The following is a 20,472-nucleotide window of genomic DNA, read 5'->3' as shown; positions in this document are numbered from 1 at the left end:
TATGTGTTAACCATAATAATTTCACATGTTTGAATGGAAATTGCTCCATTAGTGACAAGAGTTCAAACCGGTTTACAAAAATAATTATTTGTTACGTAATCAGAGAGACATAGGCATTTTCGTATATAGATATTTTTCGGGCATCGATTTTTTTGGATTTTAAAATCAAAATCTGTGTATAAACCATGGCAACAAATATCTAAGTATACAAAGCGTATTGTAAATTTCCGAATGGGTCTGAATTAGATTCGTCCACGTCCAATAGATTCGTAGAAACTTAAAAATATCTAAATAACTTATATTTATCTATACTATTATTTGCGAAGTAAATTTTTGGAATCGAGCTCTCACGTTAAAAGTTAGAGTGGTTAATATCGTTTATACCCTTAATGAATAAAATCTATAAATTAACTAAAACATAAAAACGAATTTAAAACTATTTGGTTAGATAATTTATTATTAATAATAAAAAAAACTTATCCAAAATCTGAAAGATATATTTTAAAATAAAAGATAATTCCTATATATTTTGTGTTGTTATCCGAAAACATATTTTAATAAAAATTTAAATACTAAAAAATTAAAACTAAAAACACACAGAAAACATATAACTTAATATTATTCAAAAAATATTAATCATATTTTATACTCAATTATTAATTTTAATAAATAATTTTTTTATAATTTTTATTACATATCAATATAAAAAAAATTTAGTTGAGAGGTTTTAACGTTAAAACCCCATAAATCTTCTATCTTTTACTATATTATATTAAAATAAATATAAACTCATGTATATAGTTTTATGTATATTTTTATGTATATATAAATGTTTTGAGGATTATTTTACATAATAATAGATATTTTATTAAAATAAAAAACTTTAGCGCATATAGAAAATTTAATATTAAATTAATTATTAAATATTTAAAAAACATGAAAATAACTTATTCAAATTTTTTGAATTGATAATATATTTCTTTATAAAATTTTATAAAATTATTAAGCCCGCAAGTGCGGGCAAAACACCTAGTATACTTAAAATGTTACTAAACAATTTATAAATAAAATAAAATCAATTTCGAGGGGCGCTCAGATCAAGTCCTAATATAGCTCAGGACGGATAAAGTTCAACAACATAAGGAAAAAAATTAATAATACTTTTGTGTAATAATTAAATGCTCCACTATAGAGCTGATCGATGTTTCCATTTTCTAACTGAACTCAGAAACCTTTATATCCTACTTGCGATTTTTTTTTGTCGTCTCCTACTTGCAATCTATCGCCCTTCTGGAAGTTTTTATTGTCAAATGTTTGGACAGCTGATACAAGTATGAACAAAGATCAAACAGAAATTCTTTTGTGTAATAATTAAAAGTTATGGCAAATTTACTACTTCCTCCGTTTCACAAAAATAAAATTTTTAGTTTTTTTACACATATTAAAAAAACATTAAATCATTATAATAAATGTTTCGTTTTTTGCAATTTTCAAATTTTAACATTTTTTAACCAATAGTAATTCAATAAGATTAATTAATTTTTTTGAAGTTTACAATTTTTGCATAGAAAACACAAAATATATATTTTTGTGAAATATTTTTTTGAAAAGGATGGAGTAATAATTTTATGTAATAATTAAAAGCTCAAATTTAGAAATGATCGATGTTTCCCATAATCCCATTTTCTAACTGAACTGATGAGAAACCTTTACATCCTACTTGTGATTCTATCGCAGAAGTTTTTTTTGTTTTCGTCAAAGTGTTTGGACAGCTGATACAAGTATGAACAAAGATCAAATGGAAATTCTGGTGTGATATTATGTCCAGATTGTAATTGGATGTAGAGAAAAGCAATCAAACATTGTATTCAACAATAGTATTGAGTCTATTGACCTTTACTTTGCCATAACTTTTAACTTAATGGTGTAATAAATCGTAAATACTAAAAAATTGAGTTGAACAAAATGATATTTCCTCCATTTCACAAAAATAGATTTTTTATATTTTTCACACATATGAAAAAAACACATTAAATCACTATAATAAATGTATCATTTTCTATAATTTTCAATTTTCAACATCTTTTAACCAATAATAATTCAATAAGATTAATTAATTTTCTTGAAATTTACAATTTTTGCATAGAAAACACAAAATATATATCTTTGTGAAATAATTCTTTTTCCAAAACATCTATTTTTTTGAAAAGGAAAGAGTAATTCTCAATGATCTAACATTAAGATTTGTAACTATTATATTCTTTAGTATCTGAGGAATCAAAACTATGATATCTAAAACCGATTAATGAAATATGTAGAAAACCGATAAAATTTAGAAAAACCGAGTATTATTGCTGTTCGAGATGCATTGGTTAACCAATGTATAGGTGAACTGCGGTAAAAATATTAGAACTTCAATCCCTATGATAATTTTGAGAAAGACTTGGGTTCACCCCTATGGTGAACCTTTAAGTTCACCAACTAATCAAAAATTAGCATATTGCATGTAGTCTTTTTCGTAAAAGGAAACAAAATATTTCGAATTTACTTCTTAAAATAAATAGATAAAAAAATATATATATATTAGTAGCTGTAAAAAAACATTTTTTCTAAAAGTTGTTAAATCCACACTAAATCTTAAACCCTAAATCATAGACACTAAACCTAAACCTTAAACACTAAACCCTAAACTCTTAGATAAACTATAAACCCTTGTGTAAATCATAAATTCTTAGATAAACCCTAAAAACTAAACTCTAAAAGTTAAGGTAAACCCTAAACCCTTGGGTAAATCTGAAATCCTTGGGTAAATCTTAATCCTTGGGAAAATTTTAAATCATTGAATAAAATCTTAATTTAGGGTTTTACCCAAAGGGAGAGAGAGAGAAAGAGTCAGAGGGAGAGGGAGACGGGGAGAGAGAGAGAGATATAGAGAGAGAGATAGATGAATCTATACTATATGTTTATGATAGTATATAATTAAAATCGCGTTAATGAAATATCTTATAAAATTTATAAAATATAAATCTGTTTTGAAAGTTTCAAAACATTTTATGTGAAGAAAAAAATCTATGTTTTTAATATGTAAAATACAAAGGTTAATAAGTGTTATATCAGAAGTTGAAATCAATTAAAAAGAGAAGGGAGAAACATATTTGTAAGAAGAAGAAAAATCAAAAAAAAATGTTCAAGTAAATGTGGTAAAAGGTAATATGGCAATTATTACACAAATATCATAGCTTAAGAGTTGTTATGTGTAGAGAATTAATTTTGTTGTTGGTTATGTATATGTGTGCCAATTTCCCTAAAGCAAACAAAAAGCAACTAATAAAATTAGTCTGATTTAGCCTACTTAGAATATAAAATAAAACAATTACAGTTCAATTTAAAAGAGGAAAATGCAATCTAATACCCAAAAATAATCGAACCAGTCAGATTTATTATAAACAAAATCACATGTCAATATAAAATATTTTATTTATTTTTATGCATAAAAGGTATAAAACACTTATAACTTATACACAAAAGTAAGGAAAATGTTGATCAACTATTATGATTTTTGAAGTTTAATATTTATATATGTGCATGTGCACGGGAGAGTCACCTAGTATATTTCTATGTAATGACTAAATTTAGATTTTAGTTTACATTGCTATTCTTGATCAGAAAGTAACTTTTCTGATCTTATTAACATTTTCTATTCTCTACTTTTATGTCAGTAGATTTATCATCGGAAATATAGTTTAAAAAGTAGATATCATCCCATATTACTTATCAAAATTGTCATCATTCTTATCTCCTATGTGAAATGTGTAATAAATTAAATAGTTTATTTCAACATTAGTTGGGTAAAGATTTTGTTTTATTTATTTTCAGACAAACAGATATATCAACTATATGGTAATGGCATATAGTTTAGCAAGGATATTACCATACCCATAAATAAATATTATTTGTATAAATTTTGTATAATTATGTTAAATACATATCATTTCTTAGTTAAAGTTGTTTTAGCACTACATGTAATTTATTTTTTATTGGGGGGGGGGGGGGGGGGGGGGAGAGTTAAAACCGAAAATAAAACTGAAAAAATATATGTGTATTAAATATATATCTATCTTTTTCGGAAAAAAAATATTTATTGAGGATTGTCTTTGTTTGTCAGATTATTGTTTTGAATTTTCAATGCAGAGTTTAAACAAAACTTCAGTTTTAATCTTACTTATTTTAAAATGGTTAAATTTAAATAATTAAATTTGAAATCTAAAAGATATGTGTATCACTAATAGAATTCCATATTGTCATTGTCCTCTCTCAATTTTTCTGAAGCGCTTCTTCATATCGAGATGATTCTCGTCTTTTCTGTTCTCTCTCTCTCATGCTTTGGCTATTTTGGAATTTTATTTTTGGAAGATACTCATGAAACAAAGACGATGCAGGTGTTTTAAGTATGTATAGGGACATTCATCGTTCTCTCTCTAGCTCCAACTTGTCAATAAAAGTTTCAAAAAAGAAATTGAGCTCTGGGGCCGGTGGCCTTAGTGCCATCGGTCGCCATCTCTTTTGTTTTTTGTTTCTTCGACTTATGGTCGGTTTCATTTTTGGCCTGGTCCGACTGTAAATTCATATATTCGGACTTTTATTTTATTGTTTATTGTATATTTCTGTAAATCTTCTTTACTCTGTTCATAAAGTTTAGCACTGAAAGATTGAAGGTGTTCTATCTTTACCAGCCACTTGTTCCATCTTTCAAGTGTGTGTAAATCCTTGTTTTGTCATATAGATTGACCATTTGAGCATATAGGTTCTCCTTGGGTGAAGGTTCAAGACGATGCTGTTGATCGGAGCAGAGTACGGCGATTAGGAGCTTTTCGTCGCGTTATGATGAGCCAATCAGTGGAGGACTCAACTACCGTTGAAATCGTATGCCTTTAAGCTTCTTTTGGTCATCATCAGCAAGGAGACTAGCTTTGTACATCTTCGACTAAAGGAATCTTTGGAGTTTCCTAAGCGTAAACATCAACACTTTTAAAATCAATACTATTAAAAGAGAAGGAGTTTTAATAAATCTAGTTAAAAAAGTTGTTTGGACCCTTTTATTAACTAATAATATTTTGGTCTTTCTTTGATTTGGACAAACAATATGTTACCTTAAATTTATCTAACAATCATTTAGTCAAAGCTTTCATTTATTGGACCCATATATTTTTGTAAACGAAAAGATTATACCATATATATACTACCACATAAATTTGGTTCACGAAAATATAATATCACATACACTTTATTATACTCTTCTCTAAATATGTCTCATTAACTTCATAATTAAGATAAGTTTAAAAATTATATATTATGTTAATTTTATTTTATTGATAAATAACAATTTAATATTTAAGATAAGCTTAAATTATCAAAAACCAAACAAATCTTTTTTTACTGCTCAACAAAAAACCTACAAATCTATACTATTAAATTAGTCAAAAACCTCTCAAGTAAATCTTAAGTTTCACCAACTGAACAAATGTAACTTTTATAAAATGCACAAAAATATAATGAAATGTTAGATTTGGTCATTCGGATCTTCGGGTCAAATATAAATCGGTTTCTTTCAGATCCAAGTTCTTTGGGTCTTGGGCATTTATATCCAACTAGGTATTTGAATGATTTTTGTTAAGATCGGTTCTTTTTAGTTTCAGGTCAGTTTGAGTCAATAATTCAAGTATCTATAAAATTTACTATGTAATTTGGCTACGTAATGAGTCTAGCTCGGTTCGAGTATTTCACACAAAAAGATTTAAAGAATCTGAAAAGTCAAAAAATCAAAACATGAAAAATACCCAAAAAAAATAATACCAGAAATAACTAAATATCTAAAAGACCAAAATCTTACCCACAAACCAAAAATATCCAATATTTTAAATATATTTTAAAATTTTACCCAAAACCTGAAACTATAACAGATTTCTGTGAATCCAAATTTTACAATAATATTTTTATACTGAAAACATATATGAATTACTCAAAAATACATAATATGAACAAAATATTATGGGTACTTTAGGTACCCGACAGAGACCCACATATCCAAAAAAATCTAATAGGTAACTTTTTCCCAATCCCGAACCTCAACATGTATTTCATATTGGTTAGGTTCGTTTATCAAATTTAGGTAAAATGTTCATACTTAAGAAAGATTTACATAAGAGTGGATATAAAAAAATCCCGAATAAACTTATACATAAGTTATATAATTTTAAACAAATTTATGTATTCGATATAATACGACTTTATAACATAATAATACACAATATACTCAAAACACTATCACATTTTTAACTTCGTATATAACCTATAAAATCCGCGCTTTCGAAGCGCGAATCAAAATCTAGTATCAATCATTAAATCAAACCACCGGAGAAGAAGACTCATGGAAAGTCAAGATCGGTTCCGACAAGGTCAAAGGCGGAGGAGACTTCTAGAGTCCTTTTGCAAACCACTTTTATGCAACACGTGGATTCCATTAATTTTGTTGATCTTATTAAAATGTTTGCATGTGGTTTAGCTAAACCATCTTCTACCAATATCAAATCATACCCTTAAAGGGTTTTAATGAAGGAGAATTGCACTGTATGACGTCCAATAACCGCATAATTCACTCGATGGCTAATTTCCCTAACTCACCGATATATGACTCACCTTTTATAAAATATTACCATATTGCCCTCTTTATTAACCGGGAGTAACGGACAAAAAATAAAGATTAACTAAAAAAAATAACTGTTCACGCAACTGTCGTGGCGCATCGTTAACCCACATAATCCTTTTTTACTTTACCATACCTTTCTCTGTAAACTAAGCACTATTTTTCTCTTTCATCACCACCGCAAATTCACGCCGTGTTTTGCCAGACTTTAAACTGCTCGTCACCGCGATATTACTTCACGGACCGACGAATCGGAACACGGAAGGCATTCTACAGTTCTTTTTCCGGCAAGAAAGCATTCGGTACTCTTGTGAGTTCGAATTTACTTTTCTATTTTCTTGAAATTTCCAGTTACTCCGACCGGAATTGAGTCTTGTTGTCCGTTTCTTTGTTCTTTTCAACTATACGAGAGCTTTAATTGTCTATTTCTTTTCTGTACTGTATCGATTTACTGGTCTTTGCACGTGGTAGTAAATTTTGCAGATAGAAACAAAAATCGAGTCAGTGCCTTTGTTTGGAATGTTGTAACTGTGATTTCTGTGTGGTCGCTTTCGGATATCTGTTTGTTTGGTTTTCAACCGTCATTATCTAAACACGAAAATAGGATTTTGAATATTTAAGTGGTTTTATTGTTCAATCCGGGACTTAGGATATTTCATAAATCTGACCATACTAGACTATTTCCGTTTTTCAATTGTAATATAGTATGTGAATAATATAGTGATGCTGTATGCTATTCCATTTACTGTGAATCTCTTTTTTATGTGTGGTATTGTTTTCATTCTATACAGTATGTTATTGCCATCTCGGTAGGGATAGATATTCAGTATCAGATAGACACGGAAATCAATACTAGAATGAGGATTATGAAACCCATTTCACTGTCTATCGTTTTCATTTTTTGGGTTTCTTTGTTTGGATCCGTAATTATCTGTACAATATATGACTATATGACTATCTTGAATTGTAATTAATTTTTGTTAGGTTTGCAGAATCGTCTACTTCATATTTGTGCACATAGTAGACCATCTCAGTCACTGGAATTGCATTCTATATGTATATGGAATAGTATTGCAAGTAGCTACTCTATTTACTGTCTCCGTCACTCTTACGGGTTGCATTGTTTTCATGCTTGGCAGTGCCCAAATGGACGAATTAGGTATTCCTCTGAGAATATTTGAGGCGGGTTCAGAACCATCAGGGCGGAAACGGGTTAATAACTACTTCAACCTACGGTGGATTGACATCATAAAGAGTGCACTAGAGGAAGAAGACTTGGAAATGTTGAATGAGTCGCAGTTCCGGAGAGTTTTGCAGATGGGTTCGCATACTTTTTCAGTAATGTTCCTCCATTACTGCCTCTCACGCCAGTTGGTAACTGCAAAAGAGTATGAACTTTGGTGGATCTTCGTTGGGAAGCCGATACGCTAGGCCATACAAGACTTTGCTATGGTCACCGGACTGAACTGTGGCGACGGGGTTGGATTAACTGGAGAACCCCCCGAGAAAGGTATCGGGCGAGGGAAGGCGTCCGGTAAAGGAAAATCATCTATGTCAATATGGGATGATTTATATCGTGGGGAGGAGAAGCCCACACCTGGATGGATCATGGAGCGGCTTGTGAGAGGTAAAAAATACAAGGATCGGCTAACCCGTTTGCGGCTTTCGTTGTTGGTATTGGTGGAAGGAATTCTGTGTCCAACTTGTGGGACAACAAAAATCAGAGCCGAAATAGTGAGCATGCTTGGTGATCTTGACGCTTTCCTGAAGTATCCATGGGGCAGGGAGTCATTTTTACTGACGGTTAGAAGTACAAAAGCAAGATCTGCAGTTAATTATGTGAAGGATACAATGGCCATTCAAGGATTTACCCATGCTATGGTATTGGTTACTGTGACTGCATGTCCTTCTATCATTATTAAGACTGGCGGTGCGGATCCTCTAGCAGATTCCAGCTTGTCCAGCGAAGAGATTATCAGGAGAGTTGTTGATAGAAAGGTGGTAGTCAACATTGTCTCGGCCAAGACGGTTGATCAACTGGGACAGGTTAGTCAATGTATTTGTCTATTTCATAAATATGTCATTTCATATGTCAATTGAAACCATACTATTTCCTTTTCATGGACCTACACTTAACTTTATTTGACCACACTACTTACTTACTATTTCATGACTTTCTCTATCGTGTATTTGTGTTGCAGGCATATGTACGGTCTTTGATTAGCACAGATGAAGTGGGGGAGGATCTTTATCGTGGGTTGGGAGATAAGGAAGATACGAGTGTTGATACCATGGTTGCTTTGATTGACGATGATTTTCCATTTGAGCATAACACTTGGTCAGGTGGTGTGAAAGCGGATGATGTTAAACTGAAGAAGGGTCATGCACAAACTTCGGAGTCAAGTGATGAAAATGTTCCAGAACCGGTTGAAAAGGATAATGCTCATCATGGTGGCGTAGAGAGTGGTGGTTACCCTGGAGATCCGAGAGGGCAATCATCAGCTAACCCCTCGGGTGCCCCGCATGGTGGTGAGAGTTTCCATGTTGATGTCGAAACATTACTTAGGCGTGCAGCTGACGTATACGAGGATAAGGTAATTGCAATGTTTGAGGGCTATATTCTGAGTTTGAAGGGCCATTTTAATTCTGAAGTGGGAGGCCTTCGAACCGACTTACAAGCAGCTACATCCGCGATTGCCCATTTGGAAACTAAGGTCACAGGGGAGGTTGATAAGATCAATCAGTTACTGAAGTCCAGGCTTAGAGGTGCGGATATGGGAGCAACGTATGGGTTCAGTCTTGGGAGACATTCGTCACCATTCCCAGGTCAGAATGATGATTTCAACTATACAGAGGTTAATCCCGATCGACCCACTACACATACTGGTGCTCCCGAGGTAAATCTCAATACAATGAAATTATTCTTCTATAGTATGTCATTCCATAATCTCACCAGACTATTCCATATCTTATTACTTGTTTGTATTATTCTCCAGTCAACACAGTGAGATGGAGAGGATGTTGCTACAACAGGGACCGCCTCGGTTGGTTTGGGACATAATCTGGATGAAGGAGAAAGGGGTGGAGGACAATCTCCGGGTAAACAGACCGACTGAACTGATGGAGCCGAATTTAGAGCTGAGACAGGGGGCGAGCATGGGGGAGATGCTGACATTGGACATGACCCCATAAACGTGGAAGTTTGTCCTTTAAATTATGTTGTGTTTTATACCATTCTATGCAGTTGATGCCAGTAGATCCTTTCCATATTGATATTTGTCACTGACATTTCCATACTATTTTAATTTAGAATCCCTCGCCTTCGGTAAACGTCGCATCCCCTGACAATTCTGATGCCGTCAATCCTCCATCTCGAGTTGATGTGGTAAGAATGAGTAGAAACCTGATAAGCAGTAAAATTGTCGGCTTTGTCTTAATATTATAATAATGTATATTGGCTCAGTAAATTGACAAATGTGGTTAATCTATCTAGGACCAAGTGAATGTATCATCGGAACGCCGCGTTGATGACCCAGTGTCTGGCGTCGTTAATAAAATTCTATCAGAAGCGGGCATTGATAAAGTAAGTTGTCTATACTATATTTGCATATATAAATCTATATAACTACTCCATTTTTCAATGGGTTCCATTCTATGTGCTTTACATTGCCAGAACCCGGTCCGACCCTCCACTGGTTCTGGAACTGATGTATCTCAGACATCATCAGATGTCAATCCGGAGAAAGTGGGTCTTGATGGTGTGCATGACGATCGCGGTGAGGCTGCTGTTGGGAATAAGGGTGAGGATGTGGATGAAGATGATGTTACAATTACTAAAGTTCAGGTATAATGCTTTAGCTTCTTCCCATCTCGTATGTAAAGTGTGTTTGCAGAGGTGATAAGTTTATGTTAATAGGCTGGACGAGTGAACACTGATGCAGCCGGTGGTCAAGCCGATGGTGGCAGACGTTTTAGTAGACATATGCATACAAGTACGAAACACTACACTCCTCCTTTACCCGCCGTCCGTAAGAAAGAGGGAAACAAGAAAGTGGCACGTCAAACTGATGATAATCCTCCACCTCCTAAACGGGTTAAAAATGTGGCGGCTGAGCCAAGTAACCCAAAGCCTCATCCTCAAGAAAAAACACACATTTATAGGTGGCTTCTCCCCATTTACTCCGCCAATCCCAGCTGCAAGAGAGGCCTTCCTGAAGACAATGGCGGAGGCAAAGTAAGTGGAAAGCATTTCATGACTGCTACTCCATTTGAAAACTATACATTCCAGATGATATAATATGGTATAGTCATGAAATAAACAACTAACTGTATTACCACTTTCCTTCAGATCAAATGCATCATCCCTCGGGTCAATCATTTCCATTGCTTCTTTGGATGATGTGTTCAATTTCACCGGTGTTTGTTCGTATGAGGTACGTTTTAATCCTTACTGCTTCGCATAAATTTTGTCTATGTGTTTTCCTTCTTATTTATGTCTACTTTGTAGGCTGTGGATCGTGTTGTAGGTTGGATAAGAAATAGGAGTGACAGCAATCCATCTTCAAAATTTGACTTCATCCCTCCAACTTTCTTTAAAGATCTAATCCGAAGTTATCCTGCTTTTGAAGCCATGCAAGATAAATCCGCCTTCACTTTTCCGGTGTCTCTGCGCAGTCAGTTCATGCACCGGCCACAGTGGTTTACACAAGTAGACTTTCTCTACACTCTGATTCTGGTTAAAGACAGACACTAGATTGGTATGATAGTAGATTTGCCTATGTGGGCCATCTATGTGGTGGACGCGAACCAGACATGTCCTCCTATTTCTGTGGTGAAAGATGTCGTCAACCCAATACCGATTATGATGCCTCACATGATCTCGAGGTTCTGTCTAACTTCCCGACCTCGTGAGTGTAATTACCTTCCGTTCCCCATATCTCGCTTAGACATACCAGTTCTACTTGAACATCCAGGTATTGGTCGCCTCTCTTTTAAATTTTTCCCCATCACACCTAACTATACCATATGCATACCGTACTATACTATATGGGGGAACCAGTATAGCATTCCATGAAGTATTTTTAATAATCATTTTCCTGTTGTTAGGGTACGCCGCGGTTGTGGCACTGATTCTGTTAGAGATCGCTGCCGTGGGGAAGCCTTTGATTGATCTGGCTCTCACTGAAGAGGAGGTTCGTGTTGTAGCGGAGAACTATGCGATCTCTACCCTGAGTATGTTTAAGGTGGTCCCCCATAATCCTGCAGTTTAGTCGTTTTCAGAACTGTACTACTTTATGTTCATTCGTGTTTGATGTAATCCACATTGTGTTGCTGAATTTCCTTTCTCCTACCTCTTTATGTTTTACTATGTGATACTTTGTTTCTTCAGAATAACAAACGATGATTTCTTATGTTTAACTTATGATGTCCTCAGTCCCAGGTTACTTTATTCCATGCAATTAAAATAGTATATTTTTCAGCAGTTAGTGTTTACCGTTTAGAGTACTGATTGTACAACATGTGTAACGAAGGTTATGCTAAGTCAGTCTATCTTGAGTCATACCCAAGTTTATGTTCATCTACAAAATCCTATGTAAATTCTACACATTCCATCTATATTCCATACTATTTGACCAATCTTCCGATACTATCTATTCCATATATGACGGTTGATAAATTCACATTGCAAGGAGTAATGGTACTGTCTATAGGATTAAGGGGTCGGGGAGGGTTTGGGTTTAGTTTTCAAAAAGGGTGGGGGTGTTGGTGTTTACGTTTTGTATCATACAAGTGGGTATTGTATTGGGTTTAGGGTTTAGGGGGAGTGGGGTGGGGGGTTTGGGTTTAGTTTTCCCTACGGGTTGGTTTGTTGTGTTTAAGTTTTCTTTTTATTGTTAGTGAGTGTAAAGGTATTGGGTTTAGTGTTGAGGATGTGTTCTTTGGTTTGTTGGGGTTGGATTGTTGGGTTTATGTGTCTTTTTAGGGGGTGTTTTGCAATTTCTTTTAACTGTATAGAGTTCCTTTTGTAATGGTTATTGGTTTGTATGCGAATTTCAGCTTCACCATATTAACTTTAATATAGTATAGTCTTAGAACAAATGGTATAGTACGTTGAATCTTTTGGGTTACTTCTAAGATATTGATGTTGTTTATGGTTATTGGGGGGGGGGGGGGGGGGGGGGGGGGGGGGGGGGAGGTTTGGGTTTCGTTTTCTGTAAGCGTGTGGATGTTATGTTTAGTATTTCGATTGTTAACGAATTAGAGGACTAATTATAGTATAGTACTGATAATAAATAGTATAGAATAAACAATCTAAACACGAAATGCTTGTAAGATATGTGGACATAGTACTGAACTGCATTATTAATATTATGCAAAAGAGAAGGTCTACCGGTGTTCCGTACAACAAGCACAAGAGTTGTGATTTAAAGGGTCTACATAACATAATATGTGTAATGAAGGTTAGCATAACTCAGTCTATCTTGTGTCATACCCAAGTTTATCTTCATCTCGTAAATATTATATAAATACCAGACATTCTATTTATAATCCATACAATTTAAATTATCTTCCGATACTATCTACTCCATATATGACGGTTTCTAAAATCACGTTACATCATGAAAACGGGTATTGTGTATAGGATTAAGGGGTGGGGAGGGGGGGGGGGGGTTGGGTTTAGTTTTCAATAAGGGTGGTGGTGTTTTTGTTTAGGTTTTTGTATTATTAAAAGGGGGCATTGTATTGGGTTTAGGGTTTATGGGGGTGGGGTGGAGGTTTGGGTTTAGTTTTCCTTACGGGTTGGTTTGTTGTGCTTAGGTGGAAATGTTAACGTGTGTAAAGTTATTGGGTTTAGTGTTGATGAAGGGTTGTTTGGGGTGTTGGGGGTTGGATGTTGGATTTATGTGTCTATTCCATGTATGACGATTTATAATATCACGTTAGAAGGGGTAATGGTAATGTGTATAGGGTTACGGGGGGGGAGGGGGGGGGGGGTGTTTGGGTTTAGTTTTCAATAAGGGTGGGGGCGTTGATGTTTAGGTTTTGTATTATTAAAAGGTGTTATTGTATTGGATTTAGAATTTAGTTTTTCGTAAGAGTGGAGATGTTGTGTTTAGGATTTCTATTGTTAACGGTTTAAAGGTATTAGTAATAGTATAGTACTAATCATAAATAGTATAGAAACAACAACCTAAACGCTTAAGGCTTATAAGGTGTGAGCAAATAGTGGAGAACGGCATTATTAATATTAGACAAAAGAGAAGGTCTGGGATGTTCCGTACAACAACCACAAGAGTTGTGATTTAAAGGAGTCTATATAACATAATATGTACATACCAAATAGATAGATATATCACTGTAAGGCATATACCATTCTATTTGGTTAAAACACTGTTTTCGCCCCTTTCCACTTCCTGTACATGCCCGGTCTTTAGACGACACTGGCTACTGCATAATCACCCAGTTCCCAAAAGATTTCATCGAACTGCCTTCTTCTGCCTTCTCCATAGTTATAGCTTATCATATTGGGTTGCGGCAGGATGCCCTGTTGTGTCCCGAACGGTCACAACGTTGGCATTTCTTGTTTGACGAGCTTCCTCCTTTCTACAAACCAAATTTAAACAGATATCATTCTTGCCTAAATGTAGAATATATAACGTTCCATATTAATAGGTATTACGACAATATTTACATATTGTACTTTATATTTAGTCCATTTGAACAATTACCTACTCTGCCTGACTATTCCATAAGTTGATCTAACTATTCCGTTCATTGATTACAAATTTTATAAATGGTAGAGTAGATTACCTTGTACTCCCCACGTGATAGGATGCGGACTTTCCTAGGACGCCTAGGTGGGCGGCGTACTGTCTGTGGAAGTAATGGAGCTCTAGTTCCAGATCCGAGTTCTAATCCACCAACAGATGGGACCGGATATATTTTTCCGATGAAGCCTTGGCGCCATGTTGGTACACGGTAAGCCGGTGCCAACAGCGCATCAGATGGAAATACAACCCTGGTTGAACAAGCAAGCGCATGCATACAGGGTATCCCTATTAGTTGATACTCACCACATGTGCAAGTACCGGGACCCAATAAAACTGTGAAGCACTCCCCGGTGGGATCCTGCACTTGGTATTCAAGATCGGCTATATCACGTACAGCCATAGCGGTGGAGAGATCAAAGTTTTCCTCCACGAGTTTCCTGACATTTGGGGTGATAGTTCCTTGCTCCCGGGTTGATTTCGCTCGACGCAATGCGAACCAAGACATAACTGTTGTACATATGTACTCAAACATGGTAATGAGGGGATATTCACGTGCTTCCTTAAGCACCCAATTCCAGGATTCAGCTATGTTTGAATCCATAATGTTGAACCTATTCCCCTGAAATGAACCCTAGTCCACTGATCGAACCCTGTTAACAACATTAATAAGTAGTGGGCAGTTTTATATTTAATACTTTATTGTATAAGATAGAATAGAAATAAAGCAATATAGTATAGTATCGTCGGATATTATATAATATCAGATATAATCGTTACCTATATCAACCAAGTAAGCCGCGCAATTTGGGCTGATTTTCTGAATTTCAATAAACTTCTTATTAAATTCAGTCACGGTGAAAGCTCTTGCAGCAGCGGACATAAGGTTGGCGAGTCTGCTATTCTTGTATTATGCCATCACATTTCTCCACAGATGGACAACACATATGACATGCTGAGCATGGTTGTAGACATGTACAAGTACAAATATAGTATATAGTCAGTGAACGTTACATATAGTATAGTTGGAAAAAATGGAATGTGCTAACTTTAATGTTCAATGAAGATTGTCCGGTTATTTACCTTCCTCAGTGTAGTGGCGATACTTGCATGGCGATCAGAGATGAAAACCAAGCCCGGGGTATCCAGAACAAAAGTTTGTAGCCTCTGGAAAAACCATTTCCAAGCATCGTCGTTTTCGCTATTAACAACAGCAAACGCAAGGAAAAATATTTGGAAATTCCCATCTTGTGCTGAGGCTGAAAGTAGACACCCACCATACTTTCCTTTAAGCGACGTCCCATCAACAACAATAACTTTCCGCATAGACGAATACCCTGCCACCGATGCTCCATAAGCAACAAAACAGTATTGAAACCGTGTTCCACCTTCTTCTTCATCCGTACTTTCCAGGTAGCATACGGTTTCTACATTAGAAGACTGAAGGAGTGCCAAATATGGAGGTATCAGTGCATAACTTCCAACCATTGTCCCCATTGCATGCTCCATCGCCATCTCTCTAGCTCTCCAAGCTTTCCAGTATGAAACGTTGACATGAAATTCATCTAGCAATATTTTCCTTATTACGGCGGCAGTGGGGCCCTTCTTAATACCAACAAAACGAGATTGCAATATCTGGCCAATCACGACAGTCGTTGCAAGTTTGTGGTAGTTTCTACGGTCGTCAACGGTGCAAGAGTGAACTAGGTTAGCTTGTCTGACTTGGAAGTTCCCACTTGCATCTAACAAGACCGCATACACGCGCCATGGGCATGCATCACCAACGCATTGTGCAAGTAGTATGGAAGGGCTTGAACGAGTGGTCTTGAAATGGAACTTCCGGTTTATAACATGTATTGCAAGTTTGATTTTGCAGTCGGCTTTGGGTTCGAATGGTCCATTTCATATTGAGACAATCATACATATTAAATACTATAATGATCATCAACTACAAATACAGATAAATACAAGGATTAGTTGGTTGTTATTGATGATTACCTGTTCGAATCTGCTGAGCATTAACTCGTTCTCTGCTTTCACCTTCGTCAATGTCTTTTTCTTACTTAACAACGAGATGGACAGACTGTCAAAATATATGGAATACTAGATACTTTCTGAGGGTGGTCTATTCTCATCCACATATTTACTAAACTCAGTAAATAGCATGCGGTTATTTTCATGAGGACGTGGCTTGTACTCTGTCCTTAAGATCTGCACAGTGCATGGTGAATATCATCAATTCCTCCTTCCCGCAACGTCATCTCTTTCTCTATCACATCGTCATCTATTTAATTTGCAAAACGTCATTTATCTCTCTTTCACCGAAGACTTGTAAGCGTGGAGGGTAGAACCGGATGAGGTGAGAGACAATTGTTACCCATTTAATTATGTCAAAATCATGTTCATATACTTAATTTCTCTCCCAGACTTAGCTATTTCGCCAATTAGCCCTTTAATGAAAGTATGTTGACAAAAAAAAGGGTATGTATAGAAAATTTTCAAAATACATTTCGAAGGGATGGATTAGGCTGGGCATTTTACCCGGACCCGAAGACTCGACCCGAAATCGACCCTTAAAAACCCGGTTCGGGTAGGAACTGATCCGATCTAATTACCCTTTCGGGTCTTGTTGCAGAGGACCCGCGGATCTTGGACCCGATCCGACTCAAACCCGAAACCCGATGGGTACCCGAATTAATAATGTAAATTAAATAAAATGCATCAAGGAGGCATCGAAGACGGGTTATTTGTCTAGAGAACATGGGGGTCAACCACTAGGAGACAACGAATTGTTGTTGTATCTCGCATAGTTTTATATATATACACATTTTAATATAATAAAAACACAAATTTTGAATAAAATTTCGAATATTTTTGGATATATAAATATTTTCAGATATTTATTTGTATTTTAGGTCTTTTTTAGATCGAAACCGAACCGAATCCGACCCGAAACAGAACCGAATCCAAATCGATAAATTCTAGTTACCCGAATGGATCCAATTATCTAAGACCCGGACCCGATCCGGACCCGGCACGATCCGAACCGACCCGGAACCAAGAATTTGAAATTACCCTATTGGATTCTAAACTCTTAGACCCGAAAGATCCGGACCCGAAAGGATCCGATCCGAACCTGATCCGACGCTCCGAATGCCCAGGCCTAAAATGGAGTGACAACTTTCTTTTTCCTGACATCGGATTGAGTGACAACTAATTGTTGCTTTTATTATGTTGAGCAATAATATGAGCATTATAAAGCTTACGGTCAACCGTAATTTGCGAATAGTTTAAGATCACATTTAAATAAATCATAAAATAGACCAAACTACATAATGTTTGATCATTTCAGTTTATCATATCATCGAATAAGCTTGTCAAGCAACCGGATAACAAGCAAACTGAGCCAGACCACACATGCCTTCTTTCCACGCCACATTTCTACGGAGTCTAATGTAACCATTCTCTCCCCAACTCGTACCCCAAGAGTTCTTAACCAGCCAATACTCGGTCCCTTCACGGCTCGTCCCGTACCCTACAATAGTCACCGCATGTGTCATGGTGATACCACAGTCAGGCTCATCGTACACTCCGCTTGAGTAACGGATGATACTTTCTATATCCCCAACAATTCCAACGGAGACGGGCTGTCTCGATACTGCCTCGAGCAAAGCACGCTCGTTGTTGCGTTGAACGCAATCGTAACCTCTGATCTTAAAGAGGGGTTCATCCTCCAACAGGCATACCCCATCAGTGTCCCCTTGGAAAACGTATTCGTCATCTCCAGTAATTCCTTTTTTTGCTATGTAGTCGAAAGCTTTGTCCATTCTTCCTCCCTTGCAACCATGGTTAGCTTTGTCACAATCTAGAAGTTGCTGTTCGGACAGTGATTCGAGCTTTCCTCGGGTAATCTTTGTCAGACCTTCCACCGCTGCAATCGCCGAGAACGCCCAACAACCTTCTGCATGCGCATATAATGATTACTTCATTGTTAGAAACCTAGAATGATCACCCTGACTTGGGTATTAAGCTTTTATGTGGAGTTTAATTACTACATTTTATTTCTAATCTGTAGAGACTGTTTATAATATATATATATATATATATAATTCCAGCGAGCTTACCACAATATCTTTGGTTTTTGACAGGTGTTACAGCTCCTTCCATTCTCCAGTCTTTGCTCTTGGAATAGAATCCAATGATATTACTGGCGTTCCATTTCCAAGATGACATCGATTCATCAACCACTTCGGATGATGAAGTTACATCAATGTCACTGAAACCGGAGTGGGTGGCTATGAACTCCTCCTTAGTTCGATCCGTGAACTCGTCGATACCAAGTTTGTAGGTTTGATTCGCCTTACGATTGAAGTTCTCAATGTATTCCAAGTTTTTCGTGAACACTTCCAGCCTCATCTGTTTCTCGAGTGAATTGGTGTAAACTCGAGAGAACTCGATCATCCATTCTTCGAAGAAATCAGAAATATAGGATAGCTTTTGAAAGGCAACACGGGATGTGGCTTGAGAGATCCTATGATCCATGGAAAGAATGGTTAGAACCACCAAAACATACGACACTCGCAAGACCATTTTGACTATTATGGATCCGATAAATAAGAATTCCAAGTTTACACAAAAACGTATGAATGTGTTTTCCTTGTCTTGAATTATATGTATATGTGTGTATATGGCTTGTTCTGCTGTGGTGAGGAAGTGAAAACAGGAAGAAAGAGTATTTATAGAGTGACGGATAAGTGTTGTTATTTGGAAAGCAGTGGAAGTTGACTCTAGGTGGTGATGGTAGTTTGAACTGCTTGCTTCGAAATCTTTGGAGAAACAACTTTCCTTAATTTGTTTTTTAACAAGTTTACTTTCCTCGTATTGCTATTAGCCTACTAATATAATATGTACTCATTATGTTCATAAAAAATGTCACTCTATGATTTTTTTTTGTTATTTTAAATGTCATTTTACATTTAAAATATGGATTTACATATTTTTGTCCTTTTAAATAACCAACAAAATTCTACTTTACATCATTTTTATTTTATTAATTATACATTAAAATTGGAGATTAGTGTTTTTTGCAATTTCTAATAGTGTGAAATGTGATAAAATAACACTCTTTGTAAATAGAGGAACTGTATATCATCATGATTTCATTCATAATATAAGTAGATAAAAATAACAATATATAGAAGGATTTTGACCCCATATATAGAAGGATAAGAAATAACAATATATAGAAAGATAAAAAATAAAAATAAATAGAAGGATATGTAACAATAAATCCCTTAATATATTAGTATCTATCCTACTAAAAATATTACTTAAATTATTTTTGCCTACATGTCATTTATATGTGAAGTTTCATAAATTGTTTTAATTTGATTGGTTGCTGATATTTTAATTTATTCAGTTATGATCTGAAAGTGTAATACCAAAAGTTATACATATATGTATATAAGTGAAAACTAATCCTAGAACAATCTAATATCTATTTCCCAGCAAACAAATAAATCTTATAGATAACTTGGTAACTTGTAGATAACTTGGTCTAATTTAAATATATAAACAATTAAATTATCTTAATTTAAATTATAAAAACTTAAAATATAACTATAAAGACAGCTCATCTCACTTTATTAAGGGTATGACTAGTTTTTTGTTACCATCCGCAAACGTAGTATTTGCAACAGCTCTAAACTTCATTATATCTGTTTTCCACTAGCGTTTGCGGTTGGGGTTAATAAATGAATATTAAAATATTTTATATTTTAACTAACAGTATAATTTTTACTTTATAAAACTTTAAACCAAAACTATTCAATATAGTTTTTAAAACATTAATATCAAAGTAAATTAAACATATAAAATAAATGTATACTATTAGTTTATTTATTCGGCCTCGTAGGTGAGTGTGGTTTATATCACCCTGACTTGGGTAAAATAAATTTCGTGAGGATTGTCTTTGTTTTTCATATTATTCTCTTGGATTTT

The 20,472-nt window shown here is 35.1% G+C and overlaps 1 protein-coding gene across 1 annotated transcript; it reads right to left on the bottom strand.

Annotated features, from left to right (window-relative positions):
* Positions 1-16,368: 16,368 nt before the first annotated feature.
* Positions 16,369-20,301, bottom strand: LOC106364742 (ervatamin-B-like). Its single transcript, XM_048740092.1, has 2 exons — positions 18,597-20,301; positions 16,369-18,433 (listed from the first exon to the last, which is right to left on the bottom strand). The coding sequence occupies exons 1-2, from the start codon at positions 19,060-19,062 to the stop codon at positions 17,850-17,852; spliced, it is 1,050 nt and encodes a 349-aa protein (XP_048596049.1). The 5' UTR covers positions 19,063-20,301; the 3' UTR covers positions 16,369-17,849.
* Positions 20,302-20,472: the final 171 nt, after the last annotated feature.

Source organism: Brassica napus, chromosome A9 (genome assembly GCF_020379485.1).
Source record: "Brassica napus cultivar Da-Ae chromosome A9, Da-Ae, whole genome shotgun sequence".
In the NCBI taxonomy this organism is placed as follows: Eukaryota; Viridiplantae; Streptophyta; class Magnoliopsida; order Brassicales; family Brassicaceae; genus Brassica; species Brassica napus.
The sequence above is the reverse complement of the archived record's forward strand: the minus strand, read 5'-3'. Positions and strand labels throughout refer to the sequence as shown.

Bases quoted from the DNA above. Each gene is read 5' to 3' on its own strand.
- LOC106364742 (XM_048740092.1), bottom strand. From the start codon at position 19,062: ATGGTCTTGCGAGTGTCGTATGTTTTGGTGGTTCTAACCATTCTTTCC. The intron at 18,434-18,596 runs GTAAGCTCGCTG...ATGCGCATGCAG, and splicing joins CAAAAACCAAAGATATTGTG to AAGGTTGTTGGGCGTTCTCG.